Source organism: Equus asinus, chromosome 18, assembly GCF_041296235.1.
Source record: "Equus asinus isolate D_3611 breed Donkey chromosome 18, EquAss-T2T_v2, whole genome shotgun sequence".
In the NCBI taxonomy this organism is placed as follows: domain Eukaryota; kingdom Metazoa; phylum Chordata; class Mammalia; order Perissodactyla; family Equidae; genus Equus; species Equus asinus.
The window spans coordinates 37,489,686-37,512,577 of NC_091807.1; the positions used below are offsets into that span (position 1 = coordinate 37,489,686).

At 48.6% G+C, this 22,892-nt stretch overlaps 1 protein-coding gene across 3 annotated transcripts in view; it reads left to right on the forward strand.

The window, feature by feature from the left end:
* The first annotated feature begins 1,852 nt into the window (after positions 1 to 1,852).
* MX1 (MX dynamin like GTPase 1) overlaps positions 1,853 to 22,892 on the forward strand; it is a 35,674-nt gene continuing 14,634 nt past the window's right edge. Inside the window, exons 1-8 of one of the 3 annotated variants that reach the window (XM_070488922.1) lie at positions 1,853 to 3,346; positions 8,621 to 8,699; positions 9,443 to 9,568; positions 14,914 to 15,106; positions 15,984 to 16,121; positions 18,571 to 18,725; positions 19,389 to 19,527; positions 21,202 to 21,400. In XM_070488922.1, the coding sequence (XP_070345023.1) occupies positions 9,464 to 9,568; positions 14,914 to 15,106; positions 15,984 to 16,121; positions 18,571 to 18,725; positions 19,389 to 19,527; positions 21,202 to 21,400 (929 nt within the window). In that variant the 5' untranslated portion in view covers positions 1,853 to 3,346; positions 8,621 to 8,699; positions 9,443 to 9,463. Of the gene's footprint in view, positions 3,347 to 5,672; positions 5,949 to 8,620; positions 8,700 to 9,442; positions 9,569 to 14,913; positions 15,107 to 15,983; positions 16,122 to 18,570; positions 18,726 to 19,388; positions 19,528 to 21,201; positions 21,401 to 22,892 lie in introns of those variants that run through there. The other 2 variants (XM_044751157.2, XM_014839277.3) reach the window with 2 other exon arrangements.

The window sequence follows — 22,892 nt, forward strand, 5'->3', positions numbered from 1 at the left end:
GCCATCCCAAAATACGCCTCTTTGGCAGAAGGGCTATTTTGAGCCGATGACTATTTAAAACACAGCAGACATAGGAGAAGCTCTGAAAACTTAGTAGAAGTTACCCATTTGTAAGGGAAATTTGCATTTATAAGAGAACTCCCCGTTTGTAAGGGCGCCTCCCTCTCTGTGCCAGGAAGGGAAGGAGGACTGAAAGTCTTTGGAAACTCTAATCAATGGAGAAGGCAATGGCTTGACTCTCCATAACAACTTTGCCCCTGTTTACTGTGCTTTTCCTGGTCACCTCCCATAACTGAGCTCATCTTAACAACACGGTTTTAAAAGCCATATTTCAGGAGCAGCAAGCCAGCCAGGAACATGTGCAGAAGAGAAAATTTTGATCTGCCAATCAAAACATCCTGCCAGCGCTTCTGCATACCACCTGCCTCCCTGACCCCTTAAGCCTTACCCCATACCCTGGATGGGGAGACAGAGTTGAGAGCCTGTCCTTCCGTCTCCTTACCGTTGATTGTGAAATAAACTGCTGCTTCTTTCAAAACCCCGTGTGCTATGGTATTGCCTTTTGTGCACATCGAGTGGCGAGCCATTGCTCAGTAACATTTTTTGGAGCAATGAGTGATGGCTGGCAGGTAATCGCAATGGCAACAGAGAGAACAGGATGGCTCCTGAAAGTGTGCAAAGGACTCAGTTTCCATTTCTCACTAGCTGTGTGAAGGGGGCAGAAGAGTCCACCCTGATGAATAAATGACAAGCAATAGGATACATTGGAGCATATGAGGAAGCCACGTGGTTTAAAACTAATTCGACCTGACCTTGTTTTTCCAAAAGGCCTGACATGGCCTGTTGAAGATGCATCATACACATGCTTTAAACATTTACTATATCCCAAAGACAAGAATGATGTCCTTAAAGAGAGGGATGAAACTTCCCCCTGTATCAGCACTTCCTAAGGATCAGCATCTCTTCCTGGGAACTAAGGATTAATTACTGACCTGCTGTGCTCACCCTGCGACCACTGATCTGCTGAGCCAGCAAAGCAGTCTCCTGACTATTGTAAAAGGGACATTCCTGGGGCCGGCCCCGTGACGCAGTGGTTAAGTTTGCACATTCTGCTTCAGCGGCCCGGGGTCCACCAGTTCCAATCCCGGGTGCGGACATGGCACTGCTCATCAAGCCATGCTGTGGCAGGCATCCCACATATAAAAAGTAGAGGAAGATGGGCAAGGATGTTAGCTCAGGGCCAGTCTTCCTCAGCAAAAAGAGGAGGGTTGGCAGCAGATGTTAGCTCAGGGCTGATCTTCCTCAAAAAAAAAAGGGACATTCCTATCATAGGTGATGTATGCTCTTTGTTCCAAGATGGTATTAACCACTCTGTGCACCCCACTTCTTTGGAGCACTCTCGGGGGCTGTATGGTCCTTTGGGTTGGTTTATAATAAACTTGCCCCAATTTTGATTTATAGATTGATTATGATTTATTTGAGTCAACAACCCTAAGTTTCCATTTCTCATTTGATTGATTTTTGCAATATTGGAGATCATGTGTGTAAACAAATTGACCCAGTGCCTGACAGGGTCAATATTCCATGGATGCTCCATAACCAAAGACAGCATTTTTAACAGAGAGACACTGTGTTGGAGTCTCTCCACTTCCTCTCCTACACATGGGCTGCCAAAGCAAGCCTGCCACTTCCTATACTATAAAACACTGAGCCCAGTTGCAGGCACAGAAAAAACGAAGCAACCCGGGTTGGAATTTGAAGAACTGCCGGAAAAGAACAGTCTGGGACAATTCCCATGACCGCCTGGGAGAGGTCCCGGAAGGCAAGTGACACGTGCTACCGTCTTTCCTATGAGAAAAACAAACTTTCACAAAGTGCTGATCATCAAGCGAATGCCAGAAGGACAGCTGGCCCTATGCCGGAAAAATGATTTTGTAATGGCCACGGACCTTCCCCAGGGACTGCGGGTTGGGCCACGTGTACACCAAACCAGGGCCCATGGCCAACAGCTTGGCTCCACCAGACTTTCAGCATCTGTCCCCTGGGGCAGGGCTCTCAGCTGGGCCAGGGCCTTGCCAAGAGGACCAGATAAATAGCAACCTGCAGGCGCCAGGCGTCTGACGCCTGAATCGCAAACGAACCACCTGGCGAATGCCCTTAAGATGCAGATTGATTCAGCTTCTTGGGACGGCCCCAGACCCTGCATTTCTAACAAGCTTCCAGCTGAAGCCAATGCTGCTCCCAGGACTACCCTCTGAGAAGCCTGGGTCTGTGTCACAAGCACAGAGGAGAAAACGAAACGGGGCAAATGATTCCGGACCCTGGACTTGCGCTGCGGGAGGGACAGACGCGGCGCCGCTCAGCCCCTTGGCCCTGACGCCGTCAGACGTGCACACGGTACCCGGAGGGTTCCGGGGCTGCCGTCCGTCCCTGCCCGCCCCCCGCCCCAAAAATGGCATAACCGTGTCCAGGGAGCCACCCCATGTCGCAGCGGCAGCGCGGGCCCAGAGCCTCCTCCCGGGTATATAGGCTCCTCCGGGCACCGCCCCCTCCTCTTCTGGGAGCCCCCTCCTCCTCTCGGCACCGCCCCCTCCTCCACCCGGCACCGCCCCGTCGCCCCCCGCCCGGCCCCCCGGATTCAAGAATCGCAGGTTGCGCCGCCTGACTTTCGTTTCTGCGAACCGAAAAGGAGAAAAGAAACCAAAACCAAACCTGCTTTGACTGGGAAACGCGACATCCGGAGGAGAGGCGGGGAGGAGACAAAAAGGAAACCCAGTGGCTCAAGGTAACTCTCCAGAGGTCACCTGAAGACCACGTCTGCAGGACCAGAGACAGTCCTCCGACTCATCATTCATTCATTCATTCATTTATTCTAGAAATATTGAAACACTATGCCAGGACTTGTGCTGGATCCTAAGTACAATAGCAAACACCACAGACCTGATCCCGCCCGGTTGACAGCTGGTGGCAGAAAGGGCGTTCACAGAGGCCAAGACAGCGTGATGAGGCCCTGCTCCATGGGTGGGGCGGGAAGCATGGGTCTCCCAGGAAGCAAGTCCGCTAGCCCTGGAGAAGCACGGAGGGAGGCCGCGTTCTGGGAAGAAGTCCAGGCGCAGGTGTAGGAGGAGGAGTGCCCTTGAGCTGGGCGAGGTTCTGTGAGGAGCCTTCCATCCAAGCCTTACAACCGAGCGGGGCCAGGTGAGGCTGGGCACAGGCAGGTCCTGCACACCAAGCTGAGCAGTTTGGAACACTCCACCCCCTCCCACCCCTGCAGTGGGGTGCCCTGCAGCATTGAACAGGGGTGCTTTCTGCTTCCCAGATGTTTAAGCAAATGCACTGTTTGAAGGTAGGCACCAACGTCTGGAAGCTTGCCAAGTATGGCTTTCCATTAATACCAGCTCAGCTCTCCTGGCAAGTCTGGGTCAGGCCAGGCAGGTGGGAGGGGGCTGGAGAAAGACTGAAGAGACCTGGAGAGCCCTGGGCATCCATGACTGCGCAGGCAGCTGGGGTTGGGTCAGTGTGATTGTTTGGCCACTAATATGCTGCCATGGGGATGCTGTGTTTTTGTCAGATAGGTTGTAATGGAGGTAGGAAACACTAGTAAGTGCCCTGGCAGGAGCCCCAGGGGCTGAAGTGGCTGTGCACATCAGGCCACTTAAATTCAGCCCACGCTTACTAAGCACCTGCTGTTGGTAGGTGGTAGGCACTGGGGGGATACAAGCTTCATAAGGCCCTGGCCTGCCTTTGTGGAGCTGACAGCTTCATGGAGCAGGTGGCCACATCCCCGACCATCCAGAACATCCATCTGAGATGAAGAGCATCTAAGCTTGAGCTAAGGTGGTGGGGGGCCAGAAGAGGCGACACCCAGGTCTGGAAGGGGCTCCCAGGGGCAGCTGTGTAGACAGGGAACATCACAGTTGGGACCTGGCAGAGGAGGAGAATGTGTCCGGGAACCGGGGGGAAGGACAGGCCAGCAGAAGCGTGCGTCGTGCTCAGGGATGGTGAGCTGGGTGCTGAGCCTGGAGGACAATTCCCAAGAGCTAAGAGTCCCAAACTTATTTCATAGACTAAAGAGTAGTCAATGTTTCCTGAGTAGAGAAGGAACCTGTCAGCAATTCAGGTGGAAGGCTGGGAGCTTCCTGAGGACAGGAGCTGCATCTCGTCGATTTTAGCACGGCGAGAAGATGCTACAGAGCGCAAAGCTGGGAATCAAAACCTAGATGCCATCTTCGCTCTCCCACTGGCTCGTTAGGGACCCAGCAGTGAGCTGACTCCTCATATGTAAAGTGCAAGTGATGATCTCACTCTCCTCACAGGGTGGATGTGAAGGAGACCACACATACTATTACTCAGAACCTATGTGCTGTTACTGTGTTATTACTGAATTACACCCCAGCCAAGCCCCTGGGCTCTTCAGGGAACTGCCAGGAAATGTGCAAAGTAGAAACGATGAGCTACCAGAATCTCAGGCCGGGAGGCGCCACGGGGAGGCTTGTGAAGTGTCTGGGTGCCAAATTTAAGGGGGCACTTGCACCTCCTGAGATGCGTGGCTCCTCAAATCTGGCACCACAGCCACCTCCCTCACCTTGCCCTCGTCCTGGCGCTGGAGCAGGCTGCGGCCCCGCCTGGCTTTCACTTTTGCCTATGGCTCTTTCTGAATTCATTCCTGAACAGCAGTCGCTGGGGAGAGCCTCCTGCGGTCTGAAGGGGCTGGGATCGTTGCGCAGAGTTGAGTCTTATGTCCATGCATACCTTTCCCCTCCATTTCAGGGGCACTTCTGCTCCTTGGGAAAGCTCCACCCCAGGCTGCTCACAGCCCACTGGGAAATGGGGTGGCTCTTCTTCCTAACTGTGCAGTAGCTGAGGCCGAGAGGGATGAGTGGCCGCAAAACTTCCTCTCTAATTACAGGGAGAGTGTGTGTTCCCCTACCAGGCCCCCTGGATGGGGTTGCCCAGACCCCAGCAAGGAACCGTGCAGAGCCAGGCAACTTCAGCCCGGCGAGTTGGCTGTGGGGCCTCTTCCCCTTCTCTTGGGGGCAGCCATATTGAATTCGGTTCCCTGCAGGCTTTCCCTGACCCCAGAACTTAGAGCTCGGGCAGGTTCCAGGCCTTTGACTGGGGGCAAACCTTCACAGTCAGAGGAGTATTTGGGGGGAAGTGTTGTCAGGGACTCTGAGTGGAGCTCAGGAGAAGGAGGTGGGGTGCCAGGCCCTTCCAAAGGCAAGTGTTACTCCTCACGCACAGAGGCCCCACAGGGAGGGCCACTCCCATTGGGTCTGCTTGACCTCAGCCCCCCACCTTCCACCCATTTCCATCCTGGAGAGATCAGATGAGCCCACCTCCAGGGAAGGCTTGAAGTGGACCAGGAGAATTGGGGAGGAGGAGGATGCGGGTCTGCATGTGGAGGGGGAGGGAGGGACCGCCGTTAACAGAATGCTTGAGAATCCCTAAGGGTACCCGAATGACCCCAGTGAACCCTGGGCAGGAATTTAAGACCCGCAATTATCAATGCATCTGTTCAGAAGGCCAGGGGTTAAGGGACTGGCTAGGGTCAAGGCTGCGTTCCGCTTTGCATGACTCGAGGCTATTAGAGCAGCAGGTCTCAAACTGCCGCAGAATCGTCACAAGGACCTGATCAAACTCAGGTTACTGGGCCCTGCGGCCCAGTTTCTGATTCAGCGGGGGCGGGGGCGGACGGTGGCGAGAATCTGCATTTCCCTCCAGCTCCCAGGGATGCGGCTGCTGCTGACGCCGGGCGCGCACACGCAGCGCCTCTGGGAGGCTGCCGCTCCGGGGGCCGAGCAGCGGTTTGGTTTCGTTTCCTAGCCAGCGGCCCTTCCGCTGGGGCCCCCGCGTCCCCGGAGTTTCGTTTCTCCGCGACCGGGGGCGGGCGGGGTATAGAGCGGAGGAGCAGCCGGCGCCCGGCATTCGTCGCTGCGTGACGACGGGTGAGTGTGCCTTGCTCCTGGCTCCGCGCACCCTCCAGCCGGCCAGGGGGGCTCGGAGAGGAGCATTTGGGCCGCTGGCTGCGAAGACCAGTGCTCCGGGATGTGGGCATTGCAGGGGCTAGTATTAGTAGTAATAATAATAATTAATAATAATAATAATAAATAATAATAATAATGGCGTTGTTGGCCGGGGCTCAGAGCGCGCTTGATTCTACTTCCAGGGCGCCTGGGTGACATCAAAAACAGCCTCCCTAATCTGCAGGTTTTTGCTTGCGGAGGTGGGAAGGTGGAGGGGATGGAGGCCCAGGGGTCTCTGAGGAAGCCGGTTACTGGGGGGAGGGACGCACTGAGAAAGTTTCACATCCACTGCTGCGTGGCCTAGGAGCCCACCCCAGACGCCGATCATTGCTTGATATCATTTTATATTTCCTGCTAGCGAGGCAAACTGAACAAGTCAACAGTCGGGGGAAGGGGGGGGGGGGTCTTGGAAGCGCAGAGACAAGGGGTCTTCACCGATCCTGCTGAATACAGGCAAGTCCGAACGGCTGGCGAGGACGTTTTGGGTACCAGAGCCGCTCGGTGGGAAGGAAGGGCTGGTGGGAGAGACGAGGCATGCGCAGAAGTGCCCTGTGCGGTGTACGCTCTCTCTCCCAGGGGATGGGGAGATGACTAGGGTCTTTCCTGTAGCTTGTGCAGCTGGGTGCGACTGAGTGGGGTGGACGCACGTAGTTTGGGGGGATGGAGAGACGTAAAACAGTCGTGGGGGCTGGCAGAAGGAAGCCGGGCGATGCTGAGACCTGCACTCTCCACCGCGGGTGACCGCTGAGCTGTGCATGTGGGATTCTCGCAATTATTTGGGCAAATTTTAAATCAAGTTGCTGGAAGCAAGGTCAGGTGATGCTAACCTCCAGTTATCAGTCCCAAACGACTCCTACAATGTCTAACCGCGTCCTCCTCTTTCTATTTTAGAACAGACCTGCTGGCAGGGAGTTCCCCACCCTTTTCCGTGGACGTGCGTCCCATTTCCTTCCCGGCTTCCCTTCTCCCTGCCTCCTGACAGTCAGTGTGGTTCGATGGAGAGCATTAGGTCTAAAGTACAAGATGTTTTCCCTTTTAATCATAAAAAATTCATATGTCGGTGAGCTTTTAGAAGGCAAAACACTTTCAGGAGAAAAAGCAAATCTAAGTCCTTCAAAGATTATTTTTAAAACTAGACTGAATTATGTTGGGCAAGTTACAGACTCTATGAACCAGGCATTCTCTAGGATGCGCTTGCAGGTGGTCCCAGGGGTAGAGATTGTGCTTGTAGGAGTTGAGGGGTGCTGAATGCTCCCTCCCAACCCTCTATTTGGTTTGGGCTGAGGAAGCTTTCCCACAAGGATAGAAATCCACTGGACAACCTTTAGATGCCACTCACACTCCCCAGGGCAGGTATTCTCCAGTGACACCGTGGTAGGTGGCATCCACTTCTGGAAGCTGTAGGCAGCCAGCACTCCCTAAAATCTGGAGTGGAGGGGCAGCCAGCCAGCCACCTCCATGGACAATGGGAACTTGAGGGGACACACACTTGGCCTGGGCAGGAATGGAAGGAGTGTGCTGCACCTGGGCAGTTGCTCCCCTCCCTACCCAAACCTGAGGCGTGAGAGGAGAGCCTGGTATAGTAACCCCACCCCTGAGCCCTGGGGGTGTGCAGTAGGGAGGAGGATGAGGGCTGGAAAGGAGAGAGGTTGGAGGTGGTGTGCCTGCCAGAAGGCTCAGGGTGGCCACTGCCTGACTCTACCACGGCCACCATTGGCGAATGCATTCAGTTCAGTCTGACAACTGCAGCTGGATGCTGAGTGTAATGAATGAGCAAGAAACTGGCTTTAATGACTAGATTGCCCTGCTCCTGAAATCCAAACTGGTTTTCAAAGATGATCCAAGAAAGGTACAGACATTTGAGATGTACAGACAAAATCCACAAGATTTTGCTTTCAAGGATTGTCGTTTTGTGAAACAAACAGAGGCAGGGAATACATTCACAAAGTCCTATTTTGACTCAATTTGGACCTCTGGTCATGGGGGATGCTAGCCCTGCAGACCAAGGATGCCACCTGGCTGGGCGCAGTAAGGCCAACTGAGGCAGCGGTGGTCTTCAACTTGGGGCCCCAGCCTGGGACCCCCTGGGCACTGAGTCTTCAGGAAGGCGTGAGGGGGGTTTGGGCATAAATTTCCAGATTGCCAAATTGCATAAGTGCTCTTTAAGACTGATCGCCTTTCAAAATCACCTTTCTCCCACTTTATGAAGGACCAAATGTATCCTTCTCTCCCTTTCGTGTTTTGTTTTGGTTTGGTTTGTTTGTTTTTAGCCACCTTGCCCGTTCAATTGCACCAATATTGACAAAGATTGCACAACTCTTGGGGGAGGGTCCTGTGAAAAGAAGCATAGACAGCATCATAAAAAAATGTTGATTCAGGTAGGAAATTTACAGCAAGGCTCTGTGCCTCATCCATCTGTCTTAGAATTAAAATAGTCAAGATTTACAAAAAGGATTCTGGGAACTACATTTCTGCCTCAAAGCGCGTGCCCTCTGCATTTGCACCATTCTCAGCTGTGGGAACATATCCGGATGAATACGCTCATTTACTCGGTCGGGTTTGGGCCTAATTTGTATGTTTTGCATGATTTCAAGGAGGTGGAGAACAGCTCTGCGTTTCTGTCCAAGCAGTCAGCGGTCCATCGTCAAGTAAAGGAAGCTATATTGGAGATAAGTAAGTGCTTTATTTTTTTTATAACATTTATTTCAAGTCATAGGAGAAATATTTTCATTTACTTTCATCCAAGATTATTAGTGTATAAAACTTAATATTTAGAGACTTGTGGTCCTGGAAAAATTTTTAAATGAAGTTCAAATTTATGCATATGTAGCTTTTGAATGCAGACAAGTATGATAAAGTGGTCAATTAAATGCTTTCAAGAATAAAATGAGTGACATTAAGATATACTTACATGGGGGAAATGGAATGAAAATAAGAAGTTGACGATCAAAAGGACAGAGTACAAGGCTTGGAGTTCATACTTTTTTTTTAACTATAGGTTTGGGTTTCAAATTGCCATAATATTTAGATTCCCTCAGCTACATTGGAAAGAGTTCTATAACAATTTTATTTTTAAATGTAAATTTAAAAATTGCATCAGAATTGCATCGTTTGCAACTCTTTAAATTTATAGTAAAAACATTTTTTGATGTTCAACCTAAAATTGTAACAGGAAATACTTAAAGAAAATCGTTGGGGGTATGGAAGCGTATTCTTGAAGATCACTGATCTGGGACACAGCATTTGTCTTCATCTAATGTATGGTTCGTTGGAGTCCTCCTGTCATTTCTTTTTCAGTCAATAAAGAGTTAGTGAGCTCACAGTGTGTCCTGGTGTGTCTAGTTGTGGGTTTGGTTCCCGGGACTGCATGTACCCGGCTTCTGAATCGTGTTAATCCTGATCTGCTTGATTTTAAGCTGAACTGATAAAGGAAGAAGATGGTTCATTCTGAAGCGAAAATGACGAGACCTGATTCAGCTTCCGTATCCAAGCAACAATTACTAAATGGAAATGCTGACATACAGGAGACAAATCAGAAAAGAGTAAGTTGCTGCCCGACAATCTCTATCCGTGCGGCCATGAGCTGTGTCCATCTCAGGCTGCCCTTTTGCACAGCAGTGTCTGCTTCCCCATCTCTCCCGTGCCAGCGTGCGCATCCTCTACTCATTCTGCTTCGACCCTCCTTGCGGCTGTATGCAGATGTTTTGCCTTAGCTGATGCTGGTTGGGGTGCAATTTTGGTCTGGGGAACCAGGCGAGATGCTGGTTGGCTCAGGTGGGCATTGGCCAGGCCCCGGGTCCAAGGAGCGCTGTGTTATCATGTGCCTATGTCATGGTTCAGTCTCCAGCTGCAAACCTCTGAGATGTCGTTGTGACATTCCATCACAAGGAAGCCATGTGGTGTCTTTTTTTCCCAGAATCCAGACATAGTTTTGGTGGGAACCAAACTGGGCTTCTGGAATCAGTCCAACCTGACTTTGATCCCAAGGCTGACACTTCCAGCTGTATGATCCTGGGTGGTTATTCCTCTCTGGTGTGTAAGCCTGGCTTTCCATCTCCAAAATGGGAATAATAGCGTTTACTCAGTGTGGCTGTTGAGAGGAATACATGCAGGTAGAGTCTGGGTACTTATTGCCCAATTTATTGCTATTACATGTTTGAAAACCATGGATCGTCAGCGTCTTCAAGCTGACTCCATTTTCATGAGCAATGTTCAACAATATTTTAAACAATATTAAAAACAATGTTGAAGGACATGGAAAAGTAAGAAGGTCCACCCGTCTTTCCAGCACCCTGTGTAACTTTCCCTTTCCCCGCGTTTCTCTCCCATGTCCGTCTCTTGCCTGCTGGAACCAGCAGAGCCTGGGGCACTAAGAACTCACACCCCTCACACCCACCTGCTTGGAAGTGGCTTGGCCTTTTCCAGTCAAGTTGAAGAGGGTGTGTCTTGTGATCTGCCAACTGCACTTCTAGGCGTAGACCTTTCTTGTCAAAGTGTGGTCCCCAGACCCCCAGCATCAGTATCGCCTAGGATGCTGAAATATAAATGATGTTTGAAATGCAAATGATAACCTCCCCCAACACACAGACCTCCCCAGACCTAGTGAACTAGAAACTCCAGGGGCAGGGCCCACCCTCAGTGTTTTAACAGGCCCTCCAGGTGATTCTACTTCATGCAAAAGTTTAAGAAGCACTATGCAAACTCTTGCATGTATCCACTGGAGAGTATGTTCATAACAGCATTGTTTATAGTAGCAAAACCTGGAATCAGCACAAGTGCCCATGGGTGGATGGGTGGTGGGATGCCTACACAGATTGTGGCATGCTCATGCAGCAGAATTCTTTACAGTGGTGAAAATGAATGGACCGGAGTTCCAGGCATCAAGATGGTTGAGCCTGTCAACTTAAAAAGCTAATTTACCTGTTATGTTATCTCAGAATGAGTTTATTTGGGAATAGCCAAAAAAATTGCAATTTGCTACAGCAAACCATAGGCAAATCCAGAAAAGAAAGGAGGGGAGCTGCTTTTATAGAGAAAAAGGGGGAGAGGGCGGGCCTGTTCTAAAGGAAAGTCCATTGGGAGAAAGTAACATTTCAGGGTGGCAGAAGCTTCTCATTGGCTGAGCTGTGGCATTTCTCATTGGCTGAGCTGTGGCATTTCTCCTTGGCTGAGCTGTGACATTTCTCCTTGGCTGAGCTGTGGTGTTTCTCATTGGCTGAGCTGTGGCATTTCTCATTGGCTGAGCAGTGGCATTTCTCATTGGCTGAGCTGTGGCATTTCTCCTTGGCTGAGCTGTGGCGTTTCTCCTTGGCTGAGCTGTGGCGTTTCTCCTTGGCTGAGCTGTGGCGTTTCTCCTTGGCTGAGCTGCTGCGGCTTCTCCTTGGCTGAGCTGTGGCATTTCTCCTTGGCTGGGCTGTTGCAGGGTGGGAAGAGAAATCTTCCTTCAGAAGTAAAGTAGTTGTACTTCCTGTCCAAGATGCAAACGTTCCTCTTGCTCTGTTTGGTGTAGTTGACATCTGTGATACATGGGACATGAGACCTCCTCCTCCAGGCCTTCCCCACTCCAATTTAGTTAAGGTTTCTTTTCTTAATTTCTGCAAGTCTAAAAAACAAGGATGAACCAAAGAATCAAGTCACAGAAGAAATATACAGTGTGATCCCATTTATGTAAAGTTCCAAAACAGGCAACAATGAGCAATGTGTTATCACGGGAAAGATGAATAGGTGGCAAAACTGTAGAGAACAAGAACATGGTTATCACAAGCCGCAGGACAGAGGGACCCTGGGGGGGGGCAAGGGGTAGTAGGAAGAAGGGGACTGGGGAGGGGTATTTGGAGTGTCTTCAGTACTGGGAATATGTGTTTTCTTAGCCCAGGTGGTTGGTACAGGTATATCTGCTGATTATTATTCATGTTTCATAAACTCTTGTGAATGGATGACATAAAGAAATGAAAACAAGAAGAAGCCATAAGGAGGGTTGAGACTGGGGCTGCCGATGGGTACAAAGGCACAGCCAGGCTTCGGGCACGGTCACCATGGGGCTTTCCCTGTGGAGGTGTGTGCTCCAGACTTTTCTTAAATGTTGTGATATGGAAAAACTACTCTGGGCACTTGTTAAAAACTGGCGAGGAGGCTTTTATTCAGGGCTGTTGCAACAGGGGAGGGAGCTTAAGCTCAACGTGGAATACAAGGACAGGCGGGGGGGGGGGGGGGGGGGTGGTCTACAGCCAGTGGGCGGGGGAGGGAGAATTGCTAAGAGGATGCGGTTAGGATGGGGGATGGGGCAAGGAACTTGAGGAGCTATCAAATGCGAAGGGATGCTGGATGAACTGGCTTAGCAGGGTTCTCTGCTAAGTCTGGGCTCAGCAGGCGGAGGAGAGGCCTGGTAGAGAAGAGGGTTCAAGGAGCCCCACTCAGTTTGGTCAAGGGTATCCTTCAGTGAGTACCCCCTTCTCTGCTGAAATTCGTCCACATTCCCCGTATGTGAAATTTTGTGCTCGTGCATTCTGTAAGGCAGTGGTTCTCAACTGGAGGCACTTTTGCCCCTTGGAACATATGGCAGTGTCTGGAGACATTTGGTTGTCACAACTCAGGTTGAGTCATGAATAGTGAACAAGGCCAGGATTCTACTAAACCTCCTGCAATGTGCAGGACAGCCCCTCAAAGCAAAGACGCACCTGCCCCCAAATATAAAGAGCTTCTCACCACAATATAAAGGAACTCTTCTAGTAAAATTTATGTATATTGTAAAGCATTCCCAAAATAGCAGTTAGAAAGAAAAAGATAAAAGATAAACAAAATGGTTTTCTTGTATTTTCTTCTTAATCAGATTGTTTGTTGTCTTGTTGTTGAGTTTTGGGAATTCTCTATGTACTCTAGGTACAAGTCCTTTGTCAGATATATATTTTTTTGTTTTTTTGGTGAGGAAGATTGTCCCTGAGCTAACATCTGTGCCAGGCTTCCTCTGTTTTTTGTATATGGGATGCCACCACAGCTTGGCTTGATGAGCGCTATATAGGTCCATGCCCGGGATCCAACCCCCCAAACCCCAGGCCGCTGAAGCAGAGTGCAAACTTAACTCCTACACCAGCAGGCCGGCCCCAGATATATGTTTTGCAAACTTGTTGTCCCAGATTGTGGCTTGTCTTCTCATTCTCTTGACAGTCTCTTTTAAAGATCAGGTGTTTTCAATTTTTATAAAGTTCAGTTTATCAATTGATTATTTTACGGAATGTGCTTTTGGGGTTGTATCTAAGAAATCACTGCCTAACCCACAGTCACAAATATTTTCTCCTATGTTTTCTTCTAGAATTTTCATAGTTTGAGGTTTTTCATTGAATTCTGTGGTCCACTTTGGGTTATTTTTTGTATATAGTGTGAAATCTAGATACAAATTCTTTTTTTTTTTGCGTATAGATATTCAATTGTCCCAGTACCACTGTTGAATCAGTTGTTGATGTATATGTTGGTTCATTTCTGGAATATGCATGTGTTCTGTTCCATCGGTCTGTCTCCATTTTTATATGAACACCATGTTGTTTTGGTTACTGCCGATTTATAGTAATTGTCGAAGTCAGGTGATGTTAACCCTTCAACTTTATTCTTTTTCAAAGTCGTTTTGACTATTCTAGGAGTATTTAGACCATTTCTATTTACAGTCATGCACTGCATAATGATGTTTTGGTCAATGACAGACAGCATATGTGGCGGTGGTCCCATAGAGCCTGGGTGTGGAGTAGGTTACACCGTCTAGCTTTCTGTAAGTTCACTCCTTGATGTTCACACAGCAAAGTTGCCTAACGGTGTGTTTCTCAGAATGCATCCTCGCTGTTCCGTGACGCACACCTGTGCTGTGATGGTTAATATAATCAGGTCTGCGAGGATCATTCTGCTATTCGTTTGTTATTTGTCCTATCTGTTTTCATTTCCCCTTTCCCCTTTTCTGCCTTCCTCTGAATTAATCAAGTTTTTTTCATGATTCCGATTTATCGCCTTTGCTGGCTTATTAAATATAACTATTTTAGAGTTTATTTTATGCGTCTTTAGCATATGAAGTCTACCTTCAAGTGACATTATACTACCTCATGTTTGATACAAGAACTTTACCATAGTAAGCTTTCGTTTCTCCCCCTCAGCCTTCGTGCCGTTTTTGTCATGAATTTTAATTTTGCCTATATCATAAACCCGACAATACATTGTTATTATCTTTGTTCAAAAAGTCAAATATCTTTTAAAGGCATGTAAGTAATTTTAAGAGTGTAGTAGTTACCATTTCTGGTGTAGATTCCTTTGTGTACATTAAGATTTCCATTCAGCATCCTTTTCCTTTCGCCAGAAACACTTCTTTAACCTTTCCTGTAGTGCAGGTCTGCTGGTGATGAATTCGTTGACTTTTATATGTCTGAGAAGGTCTTTATTCTCCTCATTCTTTTAAAAGATGTTTTTGCTGGGTATAGAATTCTAGGTGGATGGTTTTTTCAGTACTTTAAAAAGATTGTTCCACCGTCTTCTCGCCTGTGTTGTTTCTGATGAGAAATCTGCTATAAAGCTCGTCTTTGTTCCTCTGTGTGTAACATGTTCTCTGGCTGCTTTAAACATTTTCTCTTTATCACTGGCTTTGAGCTATTTGAGTATAATGTACCTTGATGTCATTTACTTTATGTTTCTCATGCTTGGGATTCATTGAGCTTCTAGGATCTTTGAGTTAATAGTTTTCTAGTTTGGGAAAATTTTATCCATTATTTCTTCAAATATTTTTTTTCTGTCCCTCTCCCACCACCTTTTGAGAGCTCCAGTAACCTGCATATTAGGCTGTTTGAAGTTGTCCATCTTTGATGGAACGTGACCTGCAGGCCGTGACAGAATTCTCCCCTTCTGCTTTCTCCAGAGCATTGAGAAAAACCTGTGTAGCCAGTACGAGGAGAAGGTACGCCCATGCATTGATCTCATCGACTCCCTGCGGGCTCTGGGTGTGGAGCAGGACCTGGCCCTGCCTGCCATCGCCGTCATCGGGGACCAGAGCTCGGGCAAGAGCTCCGTGCTGGAAGCTCTTTCAGGGGTCGCCCTTCCCAGAGGCAGTGGTAAGTACTCGCCGTGTGAATTAGTCAGCTTGGACTGCCTTAACGGAGTATAGCCACGCACCGCATAATGACGTTTCAGTCAATGATGGACTGCGTATACCGTGGTGGTCCCATAAGATTAGTGCCATAGAGCTTAGGCATGTGGTAGGCTACACCATCTAGATTTGTGTACGAATACTCAATGATGTTCACACAATGACAAATGTGGAGCATATGTAACCGGCACTTTGTGGAAGGACTAAGTAAATACATTTGGGCCCCCAGCCCAGAACTATGTGCACGTGGATGTCTTTCCTGAGCCCCTTCCCCTGAGGTGACCCTCCATCTGGGAGGTGAAGATTAGTGCTCTGGTTAGTGGTGCTGTTTGAGCTACAAGGTCAAGGGTCAGTGAAGGCTCAAGGGGAGACGGCAGACCTGGGACGGGTCTTGGAATACAGGTCAGACGTGGAAGGTGGGTGGGTTTTAGAAGGAGTTTCCAGGAGGGGTTTGTGGTAAGGTGGCCTGGTGGGAGCAGCACACCTTCCTGTCCAGGGTGGAGTGTGTGTACTGGGAAGTGGTGGAGGATGTTTGCCTCAGTTTGGGGGTTTCCCAGTGCGATTTGCCACCTGAGCTGAAGGCAGAACAGTGGGATGAAGCAAGAAGTGGCCTCTTTCGAGCACTGGAGAGCAGAAAATCACCTGGGATGCATATGCAAAATGCATCTTCCTGATGCCACCCCAGACGTAATGCATCAGTATCAGAGGGTGAGACCAGCAAGTTTTCAGTTTTAGCAGTCTCCCCAGGTGATTATGTAAAAGTCTGAGAACTGCTAGTCTAAGGCCACCATATAGGACTTCTAAGAGCAGAGTATAGAGTTGATGTGGACGTGGCCTCATAGGTATTGTGACAAGATGTCCTCTGGTGCTGAAACTGAAAAGACTGGTGAAAGAAGATGAGTGGAAAGGCAAAGTCAGCTACCGGGATATCGAGGTTGAGATTTCAAATGCTTTGGATGTGGAAGAGCAAGTCAGAAAAGGTAAGTACCCATGTTCCTACGTCAGCACCTATTTGAGTGTCTGGTCAAACCGTGTGAAGTGGGCGGGTTCTGCCTCTCATTTTTTCCACTCTTCCATTTCTAGGCCTGTCCTGTTGCCTTGGGAACTCTCCCTTCCTCCTGCCCTCCCTCCCTCCCTCTTTCTCTCTCCTTCCCTCCCTCCATCTTTCCCTCCCTCCCTCCATCCTTCTCTCCCTCCCTCTCTCCTTCTCTCCCTCCCTCCCTCCTTCCCCTTTTCCCTCCTTCCCTGCCTCCTCTGCATCAGGCCCTCAGCTCCCTTGTATTTTCTCTTCTTTTACCCTCATTAAGACCAGTGCTTTAGACAGAATATGACACCAGTAGTTTATTGCTTGGTCTGTAAGTAAGTATCTGAGAATAATGTGAATTTTAAATTTTAAAGCTTGCCTCCAAATATGGCGTATCTGTCCCTTATTCAAGGGCTTCCCCACTCCCCGGATCTGATGGAAGAGGAATTGGGGTGGGGGGCTAGGGAACCCCCTCCCTTGTTCTAGTTAAAAGTCCTTCCAAATGCTGACTGGATCACCACTGAAGCCTATTCAGAACAAGTGGGCCTTTTCCTCCAAGAACAGAATCCATGTGTTTGCATAATCCTAATTTAGGCTAATTTATGGCAGGTCTCAATAGATGCAGACCACGGAGATCATCTTATCAATTTGAAACATCCAGAAGGAGAAATAGCACTTGAAGTAGACCAGGACAAAGTAGTGACACAGTTAGTTGCCGCTAAGCGTTAATGAGGTAAATAAGTAACTCTTTCCTTATTGACTTTAATTTCTTTCTAGCGTGTCATGCAGTTAAGTTTCAGCCATCTGGGAATGGTACAAAAGTGGCCTGAAGTGATACTCAGCAGTAGGAAAGGATGGGTTTGACTTCTATAAAGGTGGATGCACTAATGAACATTTATTGACCATTTTACAAAAGTTAATGTTATAGTCAAAATGTTATTGTGTGTTTGTTGGGATTAGGTTGGCTGCCTGGGTCAGAAAACTCAAAATCACTGTGTGTATCAGTCAGCCCTTGCTGTGTAACAAACTAATCTCAAAACCTAATGGATTGGAACTGTTCATTTCTCATGATTCAGTGTATCAGCTGGGTGCTACTTTTCCTCCGGGCTGGCTGGGCTGGGGCCAACAGTCTGGGGTGGCCTTAGTCATGTATCCAAACCCTCGGCTGAAAGGACCAAGCCTTCTCTCCATGTGGTCTGTCATCTTCCAGGAAGCTAGGCTGGGCTTTCTGACATGGTGGTGGAAGGGTCCCCAGCATCAAGAGAGGGCAAGCCCCCAAGCATAAGTGCTTTTGATTTCTACTGGAATACAATTTGTGATGTCTTGTTAGCCAAATAAAGTCATATGGTCAAGCCCAGCTTCAAGGGGCAGACTCTCACTCCATGGGAGAAGTGGCAAAGTCACCATGTAAGGCAGCATGCATGCAGAGATGGAAGGGAATGTCAAGGCCATTTGTGCAAGCAAGTTGCTAACACAGTGCTTTAAACAACGTGTCAGTTTACTTCTCTGTCCTGTGAAAGTCTGGAGGTGGGCAGACCAGAGCTGGGTTGGGGGTTCCAGTGTCAGGAACCAAGACTCCTCTCTTGTTTCTCCAAACTGTGTGGCCTCCACTCCAAGGCCCTGTCATGAATTAGTCAGCAAGTCCACGTTGCAGCCAGCTGAACATTGGCAAAGGGCATATCCTTGCCTCTTAAGCACATTTTCTGGAAGTTGTAGGTAACATTTTCACATATATCCCATGGGCCGGCCTGAATCTCATGACAGTGTCTCTGATCAATCGATATTGGAGGAACAATCAGTAGATTATGCCACACGTACCATTGTTACTATTGTTTCCATTCTAGGTTCTTGACCGGTATAGAACATATCAAAAATGCATTCTGGATGTAGAAAGAAGTAAAGTGGGATTAGCCAACAATTTGATGAAATAAATTCTTATCTTGAAATTTTCATTATTTAGGAGGAAGGAGCAAAATGAAATCCCTTGCCGATGCTCATCTTGCCTGAAATAAGCATGTTCCCCCCTGTAATTTTCCAGGTCATGTTTTAGGAATCCTCATGTAGTTTTATTTGTTTTAATTTTACTTCCTTGTTAATTTCCTAATACATCAAAGGAAGAGATTTAGATGTGACACCAGGAGCGACTTCTGGGCTCTGCTGAGCTTTGGACCGGTACAGGTCAGTGTCATCTTTAGAGATGTTTGCACTAGGTCTCTGCAGACAGTTCTGGCCACCAGCAGGGAGAACACTGAGTCATCCTTTGAAGCTCCAGAAAAGTGGATCTGCTCCAAATATGCCTTTATCCGTGGATCACAGCAGCCAGAAAGTGCTTTCAGAGGATTTGCTGTCATGAGAGACTTCTATCCTAAGCTCTCTTCAGTTTTTCCTTTTTCCCTCTTCTCTAGCCCAGAATGTCCTTGCTGGGGAAGGAGTGGGAATCAGTCAGGAGCTAGTCACTCTGGAAGTCAGCTCTCCTCATGTCCCGGATCTGACCCTGATCGACCTTCCTGGCATCACCAGGGTGGCCGTGGGCAATCAGCCAGCCGACATCGGACGTCAGGTAAAACTTCAGGCTCCGTCCTCATCTTAGCCTTGGGAGTCAAGGGGGCTGTGTTAGAGCAGCAGTAAGTTCAGGGATGAGTTTGAAGAGCGACAGTTAGGAGGTGTCGAGTGGGGAATCTGAAGAGCACAATGGTCTCAGTCTCCTCCACATTGGATGGAAGCTTCTCTGGGGAGAGTGAGACAAACAGGCAAAGTTGGAAATGCACTTTGCCTGTGGTTAGTGTTTTAGCCTGTGACTCGTTTTTGGTTATAGTTACGTTTTGTGGCATATCTCCACTGCCATGTATCAGGAGGGAGTTTTATGCGGGAAGAGAGGATTAGAAGCAAGCACAATGATATTTCCATGTCAATGAATCTTACCCTATGGATTAAAGTTTTAAGGAATAGTCAAGTCATTCTTTTGGCATCCTGTTTTTTCATGGTGACCGTCAGACTTGAGGTCTTAGGGGATAGTTAATGAGCTAAAACCTCGTGGTTTAGTTTCTCATAACTCTGGCTTAGGGAGTGCTGCCAGGCTAGTGCTGTTGGCTCATTTCTCTGCAGTTACTTCTTTTGAGGAAACACTCCCAGGACTCTGAGGGCCTGAAGCAAATACAGGGTCAGGACCTGTCTCAACTCTCATTTGGAATATTTACAAGGCAGCGCATTCATTTTCTTACAGATCAAGACACTCATCAGGAAGTACATCCAGAGGCAAGAGACGATCAACCTGGTGGTGGTCCCCAGTAACGTGGACATTGCCACCACGGAGGCGCTGAGCATGGCTCAGGAGGTGGACCCCGAGGGAGACAGGACCATAGGTAAGCAGAGGGAGGAACCTGAAAATGGTCGGTGGTCCGATAGTAGGAAAGCATTCTTTGAATCCAAGTGAGTGTTTCTTAGCACACACGCAGGGTGGGGGCTCTGCACCAAGCTTGAGGCCAGATGAAATGGGCCACATTCAACTCTTGGTTGGCTACAAGTTGTCTCGTAAACCTTGTCTACCTGCTTATAATAGGCATGCTGGGTTCAGGGGGCAGGGCAAAATCAGAAAGCAGTTCTACCAGTTAAGATAACGCATTTGAGGTGGAGGCGACCCCAGCGTCCACAACAGATGAATGGATAAACAAGATATGGTGTATCCATACAATGGAATATTACTCAGCCTCAAAGAGGAAGGACATTCCAATGCATGCTACAACATGGAGGAACCTTGAGGACATTAAGCTGAGTGAAGTAAGCCAGTGCAGAGGGCCAGGTGCTGTATGATTCCACGTATATGAGGTCCCTAGAGGAGTTGGATTCAGAGACAGGAAGTAGAAGGTTGGGTGCCAGGAGCTGGGAGGAGTGGGGAATGAGGGGCTAGTGTTTAATGGGGGCAGAGTCTCAGTTTGGGAAAATGGAATGTTCTAGAGCTGGATGGTGGTGATGGCTGCACAACAGTGTGAATGTGCTTACTGCCACTGAACTATACCCCTATAAATGGTGAAAATGGTAAATTTTATGTTAAAAAGGAATATATTTGGCTGTAAGTAGCGGAGAACCTGGGTACAGTGGCTGAAATAAATGGCTGTTTATTTTCCCACATAACAAGAGGTTTGAGCAGAAGCAGCCCACCTTTGTAGCAGTATTCAGTGATGCTGCAGGACGTGCTCCGCTCCCACCTTCCTGCTCCACCATCCTCAGCAGTCGGCTTTCATCCTTTCCTTGTCCTGCTGCCTGCCACGCCCAGGGTGGGAGTCTCTTGGCCAGGGCAGCAGGCACTAACGGACACTGTAAACCTTAGGGTTAGGCCTGGGCTGGCTGCATGGTGTGCAAGCTGGTCAGTCACCCAGGGTCCCGCCCACAGAAGGGCCTGTCCTTGGTTTAATGCTCTGCTGCTGCCGTCTGCTGTCCTCAATATTTGAACGAGCGGGTCTGCATCTTCATTTTGCAGTGGGCCCCGCAAAGGGTGTCGCTAGTCCTGGCGGGACCTTGGTTTCTCAAAGTGTGGGCCAGGCCCCTGCTGCACCAGAACTAACCAGAGAATTTTTAGGAAGGAAAGTCCCGTGAGCCCCCCCAAACCTGAATGAGAATCTCTGGGGCGGGGCCTAAGACTGTATTTTAAGACTCATTTGGGGTGGTTCTGCTGCACAGGGAAGTTTGGGAGCCCCTGTAATAAAGAATGAACTTTTCCATCGGGCAGAAGGAAAATAGAAAGATGAGTCCATGCTGCTGTCTCCTTGGCATGAGGGCTGAGACCGGGGTGAAGTGAGCCCAGGAAGTGCCCCCCTGCTGCTGGAGGGTGAAGGGCACACTGTCTCCTGCACTGGACAGAAGCGAGAGGGGCTGCCCCTTGCACCTTGGTTCTGCAGGGACTATTGTCTGCCCTCAAGCAAGGGTGGGAGGAAGCCGCGGGCCGGGGAACTCTCCTCCCCCAAGGTGGGCAAACTGACCTTTGCTTGACACTCCCGCGAAGCCGTGGGCCGTCTCTAACCCCAAGCCTCTGGCTTCAGGAATCTTGACAAAGCCTGACCTGGTGGACAAAGGCACCGAGGAGCAGGTGGTAGACGTGGTGCGAAACCTCATCTGCCACCTGAAGAAGGGTTATATGATCGTCAAGTGCCGGGGCCAGCAGGACATCCAGGACCGACTGAGCCTGGCTGAGGCTCTGCGGAAAGAGAAGGCCTTCTTTGAGGAAAACCCATATTTCAGGTACGCCCGGCTGTGTGGTCCTGAGGGTAAACCAAAACCAGGGACCTCCGTCCTCACTGAGGAAGGTGTCCAGGAGCAGGTATTCCCGCTAAAGGCGTGAATGTGTTTGCTCCTTGACAGTGACCGTGGGATTTGCCTGGAAGAACAAAAGAGGAATTCACAAAGTATTGCAAAAACTCAATTAAAAAAAATCAAAATGAGGAGGGGATTTGCTACGATGATTTAAATAGTATGGTGCTGGAACCAGCATAAAAACAAAAATAAAACAATAGAAAAAAGTAGAAAGCCCAGAAACAGACCCAGATACAGATCTTTGATCTCTGATACCTGTGGCATTTCAAATCCATGGGCTCCGTCAGTTTGATTATCAATTGGTGGCATTGAGATAATTGTTTAATATTTGGGAAAAAATTAAATTGTGCCCTTAGTTAACATGTTATTACCAAAATAAATATCAGTTGAAGTTTAAAATTAAATACATGAAAGAAGCCATAAGCATCCCAGAAGAAAATATAGACAGAGAGTTTATAATCCCAGGATAATGACCTTTTTTTAACCTTAATGCCAAAGTGAAATTTTTTGAGAAGGAAAATACTGCTAAGTTGGTTAGACTTAAACTAATGAGAAGATGGCGAGTTTGTGGGAAAGGAGGAGCGTGGGCCTTCAGCCCCTGCGGCTGGGGGCATGTGCCAGCACCGCCTCTGCTTGGTGCTTTAGCAACGTGCAAATCCCCATGGTTCAGGTTCCACTTCTGGCAATTCCACTCAGGAGAGTAATCAGAGATGTGTGCAGTGATGTCTGCTAAAGGAGGTACAGCACAGATTTTGTTTATAATCGTGAAAATTTGGAACAATCCAGCATTGAAAACCAGGGGATTTATGTAAACAAACCCAAGGAAGTGATCACGGTGTGAACAAACTTTAGAGTGCTGTGCCAGGAAGATGCCGATAACAACATGAATAGGAGATGTTAAGAGGAAGGCGACACGTTCACTGAGAACTTGAGTGCACACGTGTGTATGCAGGTGGAGATGCCTGTGCTCTGTACGCATTGTTCCACTCAGTTCTCCCAGAAGCCTGCAGATGTGTATAATTCAGAACCGATACTTGGACACCCATGGTCATAGCGGCATTATTCACAATAGCTGAAACATGGAAGCACCCTAAGTGCCCATTGACAGATGAATGGATAAACAAAATGTGGTGTATCCATATGGTGCAATATTATTCAGCCTTAAAAAGGAAGGACATTCTGACATACGCTACAACATGGATGAACCTTGAGGACATTATGCTGAGTGAAATAAACCAGTCACAAAAAGATAAGCACTGTGTGATTCCACTTATTTGAGGTCCCTAGAGGAGTCACATTCATAGAGACAGAAAGTACAAGGGGAGGTGCCAGGGGCTGGGAGGGTGGAGGGTGGGAAGTTAGTGTTTAATGGGGACAGAGTTCCAGTTTGGGAAGATGGGAAAGTTCTGGAGATGGATGG